The sequence below is a fragment of the Dermacentor silvarum genome, chromosome 5 (genome assembly GCF_013339745.2).
Source record: "Dermacentor silvarum isolate Dsil-2018 chromosome 5, BIME_Dsil_1.4, whole genome shotgun sequence".
NCBI lineage: Eukaryota > Metazoa > Arthropoda > Arachnida > Ixodida > Ixodidae > Dermacentor > Dermacentor silvarum.
In genome coordinates this window covers 113,395,756-113,412,099 of record NC_051158.1, presented here as the reverse complement: position 1 = coordinate 113,412,099, position 16,344 = coordinate 113,395,756, and the positions used below count along the sequence as shown (strand labels likewise).

General features: G+C 42.3%; 1 protein-coding gene and 1 long non-coding RNA gene across 2 annotated transcripts in view; both read right to left on the bottom strand.

Annotated features, from left to right (window-relative positions):
* Window positions 1-5,536: 5,536 nt before the first annotated feature.
* Window positions 5,537-16,344, bottom strand: part of LOC119453719 (gastrula zinc finger protein XlCGF8.2DB-like) — a 489,906-nt gene continuing 479,098 nt past the window's right edge. Inside the window, exons 4-5 of the mRNA XM_049668029.1 lie at window positions 10,640-10,942; window positions 5,537-6,201 (exon numbers count right to left, since the gene is read on the bottom strand). Of these exons, the coding sequence (XP_049523986.1) occupies window positions 5,537-6,201; window positions 10,640-10,942 (968 nt within the window). The remainder of the gene's footprint in view (window positions 6,202-10,639; window positions 10,943-16,344) is intronic.
* LOC125945958 (uncharacterized) overlaps window positions 14,668-16,344 on the bottom strand; it is a 56,292-nt gene continuing 54,615 nt past the window's right edge. Inside the window, exon 3 of the long non-coding RNA XR_007467264.1 lies at window positions 14,668-15,759. This is a non-coding gene — a long non-coding RNA (uncharacterized LOC125945958). The remainder of the gene's footprint in view (window positions 15,760-16,344) is intronic.

Sequence of the window (16,344 nt, the reverse complement as noted above, 5' to 3'; positions counted from 1 at the left end):
GGCATCCTCAGTAGACAACACTACAAAGCATGCTCTTGCTATCTCAGAGGCCAGGCACAGCAGACGCAGCTGTGCAACTGTTGTGTGTAGACTGGCAGTGCAAAGATGAAGATCGCAGACATATATATATATATATATTTCATTTATCTCGATATTAGCACTTATAGTATTAGCACTGAAAATGTTCTCGCGATCACAAAAAGCAGTAAGAAGTGACAGTCACTTTAGCATACGCCAAAGAGGATGAAGGCGAAAGCCTGCGTGCTCACGAGACATTCATTAAATTACTTTACATTCTCATTCGAATGCATTGTTACTTCTTACTTGTGTTCTCCCACCAAATGTTGTGGGTAGGAGTGCCTTAATTGACGCTACCTTAATTAACTGTGCCTTAATTAACACCGAACATTGTGGTTTCAACTCCCACCAAAGGTCGTGGGTTCCAGTGCCTTAACTCTATATTAATTACCTGTGCCTTAATTAACTTCGCCTTAACACCAAAGGTCGTAGGTTTGGCTCCCACCGAAGGTCGTGGGCTCGAGTGCCTGGATTAACTCTATCTTAATTAACTTTGCCTTAATTAACACCAAACGTCCTGGGTTTGATCCCCACCAAAGGTCGTGGGTTCGAGTGCCATAATTAATAGACATGGGCAAGCACCTGCAACCGTGGAAAACAAGCAAAAATAGAAACAGAGAAACGAACCAAAAAAAGAGCAAAATAAAAAGGAACAAAAAAAGAGGATGCGGAGGGAAGGAGCCTTATATTTTGATTAAAGTAGACTTAATTAGGGCATTCGAATCTACAACCTTTGTTGGTGACACCAACACATGGTGGCGCCTTAATTGACTGTGCTTTATGTAACACCAAAAGTCGTGAATTTGACTCCCATCCATGTTCGAGGGTTTGGCTCCTTTTTGTATGTTTTGTGCAGTCAACGCGTTTTTGCTCAAGGACTTTGAAGGTTGACTGAACGACGAGACGTATAAGGCTTTTGCCTTAACGACCATTTCATCATCCTTGCCGATGGCTTCGTAGCGTGGAAAGGACTGCAAAAGTCTCGTAGCATAATGCCGCTTCCTAAGTCAGCTTTGCCGCAGCACAGCAATGTTATGTGGTCAAACATACGCAATGTATTGCGGTGAAGTATACCAAGAGTAAAAAGGGGCCACTGTCAAAGGACAGATGAACGCATTTCTTAATCCTTTCAGATGCTAATTTTGTTGATTTAAAACTTACCTCAACCGCATTTCCTACATTTTCCGAATCATAAAAAGCATACAGCCGCAAAACAGATTAACAATTTTCAATACTTTTTGTTTTCTCATGTTTAGGGCCTCCATGCGAAAACTCATACAGGAACATCAGATATGAGAACAACCATTTCATGTCTAGCAGGCTTGAAAAGTACCTATCCAGTCACTGGAAAATTGTGCCTGGTGCAACAAATTGTGAAAAACAATGAAAAAGTAAACATAGTGCATACAATTACATAATCACACCGAGTAAAAATATCACACCGTCGACAATCCCACTAGTTTTACTAAACAATTTTGGACATGGTATTCAAACTTGCAGCACAATTCCAATCAGAAGTGTTTTAAGATATATGTGACACATTTTAATTTTAAATGTCATTACTTTCATTGGTGCCTTTGCTGTTGACGCAGAACCTTGGCATTCACAATTGTGTACACAGCGCCTCGAAGGGTTAATCATCTGCACATCTGCATTTCCTGTCACAGTACAAGCACCAAGACACCAAATAGGTGTACTGTAAAGGACTGCAGTAGTCAGAGCAATTTCGGACTTATCTGTGGAAATTTGAGCCCTTGAGGGTAGTAAAAGATACAGGTTCATTTTTTCAGACTGCACCATTCTTTGACATTTTCACAGTTCCTAGGAAGTAAAAGAAATCGAACGCTGACTGTAATTGGTGGGGACTTAACGTGTGCGACCTTGACTTCCCACCCTAACGCAGGAGCCCCCTCCAAAGGAAGGGCTCGCAGGCTTTCACTTGAAATTTGAGCTGTTTTTGTGCCGTGGAATGGTTTCCTAGTTTGGTGAATAAATGGCATTACACAACCAATGCAGCATGCTTGTCTGTTGGCAATGCCCATACATGGTGAGGGGGCATTTGCCTTACAAGAATGTTCATTTAGGCAGCAGTATACATCAAAGTCACTCCCTCACCAGAACAGCAATTGGCCTCCCTGGTGCAGTATTCGGCCACTACCTCCCTCATGACTCTGACAATTAACCCATGGCCCTCAGTTCCCAGTGGCTGCGGAGCACCTGACCAAGGCAGCGGTCAGACCTGCTACGCGGCAGAGGGTGCTAAGAATCTCTGGGGCAAGACAGGCCGCCAATGGAAACTGAACCTGGCAACGTTCAACACGTGCACCCTCTCGAGTGAGGCAGGACTATTTGAAGAATTATCAGGCATTTCCTGGGATATTATTGGCCTTAGTGAGGTTAGAAGAACTGGTGAGGATTACACAGTGCTTACTAACGGCCACGTCCTCTGCTACAGAGGTCTTCCAGATAAGAAAGAATCCGGGGTAGGATTTCTAGTGCATAACAACATAGCGGGCAACATTGATGAATTCTACAGCATTAATGAGAGGGTAGCAGTCGTCGTAATAAAGCTGAATACGAGGTACAAAATGAAGGTAGTACAAGCCTATGCCCCAACCTCTAGTCACGATGATGAATAAATAGAACAGTTTTATGAAGATGTGGAACGCGCAATGAGAAAGGTGCAAACTCAGTATACTTTAGTCATGGGCGACTTCAATGCAAAAGTGGGGAAAAAGCAGGTTGGTGAGCAAGCAATTGGCAACTACGGCATCGATTCTAGGAATGCAAGAGTGGAGATGTTGGTAGCATTCGCAGGAAAAGAATAGGCTCCGAATAATGAATACCTTCTTTAGGAAGCGCAGCAACAGGAAGTGGACCTGGAAAAGCCCTAATGGAGAAACAAGGAATGAAATAGATTTCATACTCTCTGCCGATCCAAGCATAGTGCAGGATGTAGAAGTGTTAGGTAAGGTTAAGTGCAGTGACCATAGGTTAGTGAGGTCTAGGATTTCAATCAATTTGAAGAGAGAGAGAGTGAAATTAGTCAAGAGGAAACAGGCCAACCTAGAGGCAATAAGGGTAAAAGCAGACCAATTCAGGCTGGTGCTTGCAAACAAATATGCAGCTTTAGAACAGGAAGATAAAGACAACATAGAGGTAATGAATGAAACCGTAACTAGGTTGATCTCAGAAGCAGCAATTGAAGTGGGAGGTAGGGCACCAAGGCAACCAGTAGGTAAGCTCTCCCAAGCAACAAAGGACCTAATAAATAAACGACAGAACATGAAAATGTCCAACTCAAGAGATCAGATAGAATTCGCTGAACTGTCAAAACTAATCAACAAGAAAAAAGTAAGGGATATATAACGTGGGAAAGATTGAGGAAGCCATAAAATATGGACGCAGCATTAAATCAGTAAGAAGAAAGCTTGGCATAGGACAAGGCAAGATGTATGCACTGAAAGATAAGCATGGTAATATCATCAGCAATTTCGATGACATAGTAAAAGCAGCGGAAGAATTCTATACTGACCTGTAGAGTGCCCAAAACAGCCAAGCTACTTTCATTCAAAATAGTGATGAACCAGATACAGAGGCTCCTTCTATAACTAGCGCTGAAGTTAGAAGGGCCTTGAAAGACATGACCAGGGGAAAAGCTGCTGGAGAAGATGGAATAACAGTAGATTTAATCAAAGAGGGAGGAGATATCATGCTTAAAAATCTTGCGGCCCTTTATACGCAATGCCTCACAACTTCATGTGTACCAGAGAGCTGGAAGAACGCCAACATTATACTAATCCATAAGAAGGGAGACGTTAAAGAACTGAAGAATTATAGACCCATTAGCTTGCTTTCAGTATTGTATAAAATATTCACCAAGGTAATTTCCAATAGAATCAGGGCAACACTTGACTTCAGCCAACCAAGAGAACAGGCTGGCTTCAGGAAGGGATATTCTACGATGGATCATATCCATGTCATAAATCAGGTAATCGAGAAATCTGCGGAGTACAATCAACCTCTCTACATGGCTTTCATAGATTATGAAAAGGCATTTGATTCAGTAGAGATACCAGCAGTCATAGAGGCATTGCGTAATCAAGGAGTACAGGAGGCATACGTGAATATCTTGGCAAACATCTACAAGGATTCCACAGCTACCTTGGTTCTCCACAAGAAAAGTAGAAAGATACCTATCAAGAAAGGGGTCAGGCAAGGAGACACAATCTCTCCAATGCTATTCACTGCGTGCTTAGAAGTAGTATTCAAGCTCTTAGACTGGCAAAGCTTAGGAGTGAGGATCAACGGTGAATATCTCAGCGACCTCCGATTTGCTGATGACATTGTCCTATTCAGCAACAATGGAGACGAATTACAACAAGTGATTGAGGACCTTAACCGAGAAGGTGTAAGAGTGGGGTTGAAGATTAATATGCAGAAGACAAAGCTAATGTTCAATAGCCTGGCAAGGGAACAAGAATTCAGGATCGCCAGTCAGCCTCTAGAGTGTGTAAAGGAGTACGTTTATCTAGGTCAATTACTCACAGGGGACCCTGATCACGAGAAAGAAATTTACAGAAGAATAAAATTGGGTTGGAGTGCATAAAACAGGCATTACCAAATCCTGACTGGGAGCTTACCACTGTCGTTGAAAAGAAAAGTGTACAATCATTGCATTCTACCGGTGCTAACATATGGGGCAGAAACTTGGAGGTTAACAAAGAAGCTGGAGAACAAGTTAAGGACTGCACAAAGAGCGATGGAACGAAAAATCTTAGGACTAACGTTAAGACACAGGAAGAGAGCGGTGTGGATCAGAGAACAAACGGGGATAGCCGATATTCTAGTTGACATTAAGCGGAAGAAATGGAGCTGGGCAGGCCACGTAATGCGTAGGATGGATAACCGGTGGACCATTATGGTTCCAGAATGGATACCAAGAGAAGGGAAGCGCAGTCGAGGTCGGCAGAAAACCAGATAGAATGATGAAGTTAGGAAATTTGCAGGCGCAAGTTGGAATACGCTAGTGCAAGATGGGGTCAATTGGAGATCGCAGGGAGAGGCCTTCGTCCTGCAGTGGATATAAAATATAGGCTGATGATGATGATGATACTTGGAGGAGACCAACAATGCTGGATGATTGACCTAACATTCAGAATTTATACCGACTATTTTGCTGCAAACAGGAGTGTTTTGAAGGCAAAGTTGAGGGATGATCACTTCTCAATTTGTTATGCCGGCACATGAATGGATACCTTTCACAAATGAAAGCAATATCAGCCCACTCTCCCTGCAACTTGCTAGATTGTGCCGAAACATCTCGTGAAGTGGCTTGGCAGTTAAACATATAAAGACATATCAACACTGGCTTCCTGATGCACCACAATGCCATGCAGAATATTGTGCAGGTATGTAGATTCATAATTTCATACTCTGCCTAATACATGATGCACACCTACAGGGCTGGTGACTTACTCAGCGTTGCATGACGGTGCTGTGTTTTCATATGTATCTTCAAGGTACCAGACCGTGCAAAGCTTTTGGAGCAGATGGTGCAGCTGTATGGTCGCTCGCCTGAGTGAGTGCGTAGGTGATTGGTCAGATGGCCACTATCCACAAAAGCCAGAGGGCACGAGGGGCACTGATATGGCCGCTCGCCCGAGTGGATGCGCAAATGAACAATCAGGTTGGATTGCTGTGTAAAGCTCCGAGGGCAGAAATCGCATTTAAAAGGCCGCTCACCTGAGTGGATGCGCAAATGAACATTCAGGTTGGATTGCTGTGCAAAGCTCTGAGGGCAGAAATCGCATTTAAATGGCCTCTCACCAGTGTGGACACGCAGGTGCGCTTTAAGATGGGCCTTTTGCGAGACGGCCAGAGGGCAAAAAGGGCAATGAAATGGCTTCTCGCCCGTGTGCATGCGCAAATGCCTAGTCTGGAGGTATCTGCTAGAGAAGCTCTGTGGGCAAAAATGGCATTGAAATGGCAGTGCCTTTGTGTGGACCCTGATGTGTGTTTCCAGATCAGACAGTTCTCCAGTCTCATAATCACAGCAATCACAGCGGTGGAGGTGACCTTCTTGCGACTTGTCATCCTCAGTAGTTGATGCATGCTTTGAGCCTGCACAATGAAAATCAAATTGCAATTAAATGCCAAAATCAGAACACACAGATGCTAGTGCTAATGATGAGCCTTCTGTAAGTTCAGCAGTTCAGGGTGATCTCAAAACATATAAACAAAGTGCTGTTGCATTGCACAGCGTAAATAAAAATTGCGTAATGTATCTGTCTAGTACTCCATACAGTATCTTAATGGGCCACTGCGCTTAAGTGCTCATATGCTCCCAAGTTTATTTTACCCAAGCAGGTGCATTATTGCATGGTATAAACATAGTAAGCAAATCAAGGCGAATTCTTGGAGATTAGAACAAATGAACATGCTATGAAACGATTTTAGTGTTTAAGAACTCTCCAATCAGAGGTTGGCACAAGTGCGATTCTGGAGAAGCTTTTTGAGATACAGAAATCGAGACTGGCCAGTACTCTAACTGCATGCACAATAGCATTGTGTCCAGTGTATATATCACTGCATGGCTGTCAAAATATGACTTTATACAAATATAACTGGAGAAATATGGCCCACCAGTGAAAGCCAGACTTCTGGTACCAGAGTTGGACAAATGGAGGAATGAAGTAAGGACACAGCTCATAACACTCCGCTCAAAATGTTAATTGCTGTTGAATACCTCTTTAAAAATGCATTCAATGGCAATAATTAATGAATTTCTAAGTGCTATCACTCAACTTCTCTGGAGCAACCAACACAATGAAATGCAAAATATACTGATATTAGGAGAGAGAAGGATTGGGCTTTTAACAAACAATTGCAAGGACTCTTTATTTCTATTAAGCGCAGGCAAGCAGAGAGCATATAAACAATAATTACAATTACTCATCTCAATGATTGATATATTGCTCAAAACAGTCAATTCATAATGAATACAGATCATTCAGTTACTACACGCAACCAAGTGAAACAACAACAAAAAAATTACGTGCAAGACAATGACAGGGCCCAAACAGAGCCCTAAGCAAGGCTCCAAAATGGAGTAAACCTATTAGATCCAACAAGCAATAAAAATGTCATTCAATAATAATTGAATTCCGAGGTTTTACAAGCCAAAACCATTTCTGATTAGAAGACACGGGGGTTTGTGTGCCGAAACCACGATGTGAATATCAGGCTCATCATAGTAGGAAACTGCGGATTAACTATGACCACCTGGGGATCATTAAAGGGTAACTCCGGTGATATTTCAATGTCCAATGACGTTCACAAAATTTTGCACATATATGTTTTCTTTAACACTCTGATCTTCTGTGCCAAACGATATGACTGCAAGTCATGAAGTTTTTCTGAAAATGAATTTTAAAGGTTTGTTGTGTGTCCCCGAAATTACTGATCGGTTTCTGATCAAACTGAACCACCCTACTGGTGACAGGACAGTCAATCCCATTTGAAAACGACAATATCTTAATATGGTCAAAAAAACACAGGAGTTGTCCTTTCACGTACACACAATGCATAGCACGTGGGCATTTTCACATTTCGCCCCCACTGAATTGTGTCTGCCATGGCCGAGTTTTGATCACATGACCTCTTGTTTAGCACAGCAACACCATGGCCACTAAGCCACCATGGCAAGGTTTGCGAGATCAATAGAAAGAATATCTTATCATGCCCCTAGAAAAAATATGAGAAAAAAGACCAGTCCAAAAAACCAAACTAGATTTTAAAAAGACCATCACACATTCTTCAAATGCTACATGGTGGGAATGGAAATACAGTGTTCTTCTTCTGCTAATGATACACAAGTAGATAGAGAAAGTGGACCACAGTGTTGTCAAGAATGAACATTTAAACCGGCCACATTGCACAACACTAAATGAACAGCTTTACGAGAGCCACTATGTTACTGATGGCCACTGAATGCGAAATGTCTTGTTAGCTTTCTGCTATGTTTGTCAAAGCATCGAAGAGTACTCACTCATCATAGCATACCAGCACCGAGAATTCCTTAAAGACAGCACTTGTGCTCCTATTGGATTCATTTCTTTTGACAAAGGCTGTACATACATCATCTTATGAAACGTTGGACAATATGATTAATATCATTAATTAAGCTCCACCTGCTACTACAATGTCATCAAGCAAGCCACAGCAAGACATAGAGCTAGATACCATTACAGTATGCATCTACGAATCCACTGTTTTTCAGCTTGGGAGTACGTATATGAATACAACTTTATATGACAGGATTAGAGTACCCTGAAGCTGAAGAACAGGAGATTCATTAAAACACCTGCAGAAAAAGTGACTCAAAAGTTCACCTTCAGCCAAAAGCAGTGCCGAGAATAAGCGCCTAGAGTAAACCTTCAAAGTGACAAGTCAATATAATTCCATGACTAAATAATGAATGGAAGAAATGTTCCGGGTGCTATCCGGAATGAAGTCTGGAAAAAACATTGCTATGAAAAAGGTCTCCCACGGTATTGAGCCAGAGGAGCACGATTCAAATTCATGTTTTCATATCAGTCCAGCTTCACCATTATGGCAAGGTGCAGTGTGACACAGACGACTATGTGGTTCAAGAAGGGAAAAAAAGAGACAAGTACAAGGCCAAGCAGAAGCGATAAATGAGTGTTTCAAGGTCTCCTTTGTTTAGAAGATTTGCTACTGACAAACTCAAGTAAACTAGAGACCAAGACTGCTTATTACTTCGGATTTACAAAATATGGTCTGCAGCAAAGAAGTGGTTGCTACAGAGACAAAGATGCTAACAAGATGATGAAATAGGTTATTCTGTGACTGCAGCCATATTACTAAAGCTTTGAGAACTTGTAAATACTGTTTACCTGCAAAACAAAGCACCCACTGGTTGTACCTCAGCACACAGGTACTTCCCATTACTGAGAGCATTAACAACTAAGGACATGCAGTTAGCTTTTCTAAACGCATGTAAGCATCTTTAAAAAGGCCCCTCACCAGGTGCCACCAGGACAATGTTTTACTGCAAGAAATTTGCACTTTGGTTCATTATTAGAGCAGAGAGAAGGAATTGAAATGTCAAGTGACTGTGTCGCCAGGAGGCAAGCTTCTTTGCCAACACCGACAACTCGTTTACATTGACTAGTGTCCACCCAAGTGACATTCCTTCCCTGCCTTCTCCGATCCCGAAGACGTGGGATCACATCTCATGTATCTCAAAAGCCCAGCGACTTTCTTCTTTTTCTTCATCTTTTACAGCACGATACACCTCCATTTAGCGCATTCTGCATTTGACACTTCACCAGTCACAAGATTTATTGATGATGCTCCGGACAGTGCATTCGACATACAGGCCATAATGCCTGCGACCTTGATTTTCCAGCAGGAAGCGGGCTTCTTTCGGGATTTGCTAAATAATTGTCCTTATGTGGCCTATGCACCGCACTTGTCTGTTAGCAATGCCCAAACCTGATAAGGGGCTCTTAAACTCACGGAAATCTTCGTTTAGGCAGGAGTAGCAAGAGTAAATTTGGAAGATACCAAAGAGTCCCGAAGAATGGCCATACATTCAGGATTTATCATGGCTATTTTTACTGCAGACACGACTGTTCTCAAGGCATAGATGATGGATTGCTTTTACTTTATTGAGCGTTGCCATGCAGGCATACCACATAAATATGGTTACTGTAAGACAAGCAGTGTCACTACAACAAATTTCTTTGCAACTTGTTAGACTACAGTGAAATAAATGTTACTTCGCGATTCAGCATATGACAAAACATACCAAAACTACTGGCCCCTTCTCAATGCACAAGAACCCCACACAGCATACTGCGCATGTACTACAGAGATTCCATGTTCAGACTACATTTATCCCAAAACGTACACCAACATCCCTACTCCCTACTCTATGGCATCATGGTGCTGTGTTTTCATGTCTCCTCAAATTACCGGCCTGTACAAAGGACTTGGAGCAGTTGGTGCAGTGATATGGTTGGTCGCCTGGGTGGATGTGCAAGTGTCTCTTGAGGTCACTGCTTTTCACAGAAGTCTGAGGGCAGGAAGGTCACCGAAATGGCTTCTGGCCTGATGTGTTTTCAGAAGGAACAGTTTTCCAGTTTCAAAGTCACAGAGGAGGAGGCGTCTCTGCTGTGACTTATGTTCAGTAGTTGTTGTAGAGGATGCAAATTAATTTTAGGCTCTGCCTAACACATAATCCACACCTACATGGCTGGTGACTTACTCAGGGCTGTCATAGGGCAGTGCCTTTTCTTATGTTTTTTCAAGTCAATAGCCCGGAGAAAGGACTTGGAGCAGATGGTGCAGCGATGTGATCGCTCGCCTGAATGGGTGGATAGGTGATAATCGAGATGGCTGCTCTGTACAAAACTCTGAGGGCACTTAGGGCACTGATATGGCCGCTCGCCTGAGTGGATGCGCAAATGACCATTCAGAACGGACCTCTGTGAGAAGCTCTGAGGGCACAAATCGCATTTAAAAGGCCGCTCACCAGTGTGGACACGCAGGTGTCTTTTAAGATTGGCACTTTGTGAGAAGCTCTGAGGGCATGAAGGGCACTGAAATGGCTTCTCGCCTGAGTGAACGTGCAAATGCCTAGTCAGGAGGTATCTGCGTGAGAAGCTCCGTGGGCAAAAATGGCATTGAAATGGCCGCTCCTTTGTGTCTGCCCTCATGTGTGTTATCAGATTGGACAGTTTTCCAGTTTCATAGTCACAGCAATCACAGCGGTGGAGGTGTCCTTGCTGCGACTCGTCATCCTCAGTAGTTGCTGGGCAGGATGAATGCTTTGATCCTGCACAATGAAAACCAAATTGCAATTAAGAAATGCCAAAATCAGAACACACAGATGCTAGTGCTAATGTAAAGCCTTTCGTTAGTTCAGTAGTTCTTCAGGATATCAAAAGATAATAAACAAAGCAATGCTTTGATTTGCTCAATATTTATATTCCCTTCAGGCACTAAATACATTTCTCCACTCGAAATTCAGTTTCAGCACATTTATTGCACCTTCACAATTATTAAAATATGTAAAGGTCGGCAATGATTTGATAATTTTCAATTCAGGCCGGTTTATATAAGTTGATGGAATGTGGACTACATGTGAGAACTCTCTACAGGTATGTCAGGTACGGGAACATCAGCTGTTTCATGCATAGCATAACTGGAAAGCACCAACCTAGATACAAGAAAAATATGCCTTTTGTAAAAGAGTGTCAAAAACAATCAAAAAAGGAGGCACCCGCTACATGACATACTGTGACTGAAAGCAAGCACCCAGCTTTCTACCTTACTCGTATGACAAACACTTTATACCTCACACTTGAAACAATGTATAAACTATTTAATATTCAAACTTGCAGAACAGGGCCAATCAGAATCGTATCATGGTGTATGCAACATGTTTCAAATATTATCTTCATCAGTGCTTTTGCTTTTCATGCACTATCTTGGTGTTCACAATTGTGCACAAAGCACCAGAAGGGAATATGTGATTCTTTAATGAGCAGGTTGGTGAAATGCAAACATACTTTCACAAAAAAAGACCGTTTTGTATCATAAAAATTCTACAACTGAGAGGAGCTAGAGTGCAGCCCTTGTATGTGCTACCACTTTAGTCAAATGAAATAGTAACGCTTTCCTGCTAATCTCAAAGCTTAATGCTGTCCTCAATATTTATCACATAATAACAGTAACACACGAAGAACAGTTCAGATAGAAAAGGATGCAACTGTTGGCTATTTAGGGTATTTTCTGTTTAAATGACTAACTTGGTGCGCAGACAATTGTACACTATAGTATTTGCCTGCGATACCCATTGTGACCATGTCGGCCTTCTCATTAATGTTTGTGCCTTTTGCCACAGCCTATGCACTAGTAACACCCACAATATAAGTGAAGGTGCAATTATTGAAACGGTAGAAATGCTGAGCATCTGGTGTTAACAGTGGAATACAAAAAAAAAACACTCCTCTTGGACAAGCATAACATCCTGAATCAGTTGTTAGCTACGCAAACCTAGAAACATGAGGTCACCCCTTTGCACTGACAGTACAAAAGTAATACCACCTTAGTATTTATTTTTATTTTTTTTCAATGAATGCATAACCAAATGGTTCCTGAGATAACAAGAAGCACGCTTGAGCAATGAAGTCCTGAAATGTGACCAGATGCCCTTTCTCGAGCACGCTTAATTATTAGAAGTGTTTTGTAGTTCTATGCTGGTATTTCATCATCTGAGCCATTAACTACAAATTTAATACCCAAACACACAGCAATGCACAATTATAATCTCTGCACAGTGTGGTCTGTTGCTGCTTCAGCATTTACACTTGCTTATTTCACTGCTCGACATGTTTTAATGCGTCACCGTTTTTCTTAGCAAGAGACATCAATACCAATAAACGATTACATAGATGAATAATTAACACTCAAGAATATAATGAGGTAGACTTCGCAAAAGGTAAACCAGGTATGTTGTTTCACAATGTAAGAGCTACCTCAACAAAGAACAAGCAATGCAGTCCATCAATGCATTCCACAGTCATGTCTATTGTGGAGAATACAACTAACAATGCACCATAGCAAACCATTGCATTTACCACAAAAAAGAATAGAAAACACCAGGCATTGCACTGCATAAAATAAATTGCTTAAAGTATCTGTCTAGTACTCCATACAGTATCTTTATGGGCCACTGCGCTTCAGTGCTCATATGTTCCCAAGTTTATTTTACCCAAACAGGTGCATTATTGCATGGTATAACCATAGTAAACAAAGCAAGACTAATTCTTGGAGATTAGAACAAATAAACACATGCTGTGTTCATTTGGTTCCTGAGATGTGTTTAAGAACTCTCAAATAAGAGGCTGGCACAAGTGCGATCCTGGAGAAGCTTTCTGATATACAGAAAACTTAACTGGCCAGTACTCTAACCACATGCACAATAGTATTGTGTGCAGTGTACGAGGTGTGTTAAAGAAAAAACGAACTTTTGCTATAACACCTTTACTACCCGCCGTGGTTGCTCAGTGGCTATGGTGTTGGGCTGCTGAGCACGAGGTCGCGAGATCGAATCCCGGCCATGGCGGCCGCATTTCGATGGGGGCGAAATGCAAAAACACCCGTGTACTTAGATTTAGGTTCACGTTAAAGAACCCCGGGTGGTCCAAATTTCCGGAGTCCCCCACTATGGCGTGCCTCATAACCAGATGGTGGTTTTGGCACGTAAAACCCCATAATTTTAAATAACACCTTTACTGCTTATGGTAGAACATCTTAAGTGCTGTCCCCTTCAAAGTAGTCCCCTCTACTGGCAATGCACTCTTCCCATCTTTACTTCCATTTTTGGAAAGCTTCCTGGAACGCACTTTCTGGAATGGCATGCAGGCCTCGTCTCGCATTGTCCTGGATTTCCTCTACGGTTTGGAAACCACATCCTTTCAAGGTGGTCTTCAGATTGCGGAATAAAAAAAGTCTGCTGGGGCTATGTCCAGAGAATTTGGTGGGTGGGGCACAACAGGAGTGTGGTGTTTCGCTAAGTAGCTGCGGACAAGGAGCTACGCGTGAGCTGGGGCACTGTCATGATGCAACATCCAAGCTCGACTTTCCCACAATTCAGGCACATTACTGCGCACAGAATCTCTCAAAAGTGCTAGCATTCCCTGGTAAACTTCTTTGTTTGCCGTCTGACCATGTGGCACAAATTCCTGATGGAATTCCTCATGAAAAAACACAACCAACATCACCTTCATTTTTGATCGACTCATGCGTGCTTTTTTTGGACGAGGAGAACCTTTGGCCACCCACTGCGATGACTGCATGTCTGTTTCAACATCATAGCCATAAACCCATGTCTCATCGCCTGCTGTGATGTTCTTAAGAAAGTTTTCATCGTCATTGGCAGCAGTGAGCAGTTCCTGGCTGATTTCAACACGGGTCTGCTTCTGTTCGTCAATCAACAAATGCGGCATGAATTTTGCACTGACACGACACATCCCAAGTTTGTCACTCAAAATTTCATGACATGATCCTACGCTGATACCCATTTCGTCAGCGACTTCTCGAACAGTCAAACGATGATTTCCACGAATCGCAGTTCGAACTCTCTCGACATGGTCTGTGGATGTGGAAGGTCGTCCAGGCTTGGGATCGTCACTGACCAACATTCTTCCGTCTCCAAAATGCTTAAACCAATCATAGCATTGCGTGCGACTCATACAGTCCTCCCCATATGCTTTGCTTGGCTAAGCAAATGAAATGTCTCTGTGAAAGTTTTCCCAGGTTTGTAGCAGAACTTCACGCACCACATGCTGTTCTTCCAATTTCTACATTGTCACTTTGGCACCAATCCGAAAAACAGCTTGTTCATGTGCTCCCTTGAGCGGCTGTAGCTCGTCAACTAACGGTCAGAGCGAAACGCGGCAAATGTGAGATTGTTGTCTAAACCTGCCGCTACATGCGCTCAGTAGCCACAGCGCGCTGCCTCTGCCGGTTGGAGCTATTTAAAAAGTTCGGTTTCTTTTTGAACACACCTCGTATTTATCATTGCATGGCTGTCAAAATACGACTTTATACAAATATAGCTGGAGAAACATACTTCACCGATCAATCTCACAAGCCAAGCCTAATTTATTTTTTTCTTCATCTTTCACAGCACGATACACCGGGACGATACACCTCCCGGTGTGGTTTAGCATATTCTGCATTCAATGCCTTGCCAGTCACACAATTTATTGGATGATGTTCAGGAAACTGCATCCAACACAGAGGCATTTATGCGTATGACCTTGATTTTTCAGGAGGAAGAGAGGTTCTCCTGAGGTTTGTTGAATAAATGTCATTGCCTGACCTATGCATTCCTCTTGTCTGTTAGCAATGCCCAAACCTGGTGAGGAGCTTTTAATGTTCATTTACACAGCAGTAAATTTCGAGGAGAGCAAGCAGCCCCAATAACTGGCAATACATTAACACTTTATCGTGGCTATGTTTATTGCAAACACAACTGTTCTGAAGGCATAGTTGATGGATGATTCCTTTTACCTTGTTGAGCCTTGCCATGCAAGTATACTGCATAAATATGGTTACTGTAATGGAAGCAGTATCACTACAACAAATTTCTTTGCAACTTGTTAGACTACAGTGAAATAAATGTTACTTTGCGATTCAACATATGACAAAACATAGCAAAACTAGTAGCCCCTTCTCAATGCACAAGAACCCCACACAGCGTACTGCGCATATACTACAGAGATTCCATGTTCAGACTCATTTATCCCAAAAAGCACACCAATGTCCCTACTCCCTACTCTATGGCATCATGGTGCTGTGTTTTCATGTGTCCTCAAGTTACCGGCCTGTACAAAGGACTTGGAGCAGTTGGTCCAGTGATATGGTTGGTCGCCTGGGTGGATGTGCAAGTGTCTCTTGAGGTCACTGCTTTTCACAAAGGTCTGAAGGCAGGAAGGCCACCGAAATGGCTTCTCGCCTGTGTGGCTTCTTATGCGTGTATTCAGACAGAACAGGTTTCCAGTTTCAAATTTGCAGCAGTCACCGGTGGAGGCATCTCTGCTGTGACTTAGGAAGTTGTGAGAGAGGATGGATGCCTTGACCCTGCGTAATGAAAAAAAAACTGCAATTGTGGAATGCCAAAATCAGAACACACAGATGTTAGAGCTAATAATGAGCAAGTTGCTAGTCCAGTGCCTTGAGGGGGATCTCAGAAAACATGTAGCAAAGCACAACTGGTCGACCTGTCACATTTCCTCAGTATTTCCATATATGATTGATTGCCCAATGACCAGGTTTAAAAATCTGAACATACTATCAGCAATGAAAGTATTGAACTATAAAACTTAAGGTGAGAGGATGATGAGTGTAGCGATCCATAAGTTCTTTCAATAATATTATTAATATTAAGTTTTCAATAAGTTACTACAGAGAAGATAAAACTGTCATTTCTTTGATAATAACATACAAGCATATACAAACTACAGAGCAGCAAACAAAAATTTTGTAATGATTGATTTCGAACACTGTACCATCAGCACAGCAGCCCAATGCACTACTCATTCGTCCACTGACTACCAGTGACCCAGGTAATCGGGAAAATGATTAGATACAAACATAGATACATAGATAGTTGGCCCCTGGAATGTGTGTGAGGTACCGTAAGAATGCTAACGCATTAGATAGCAT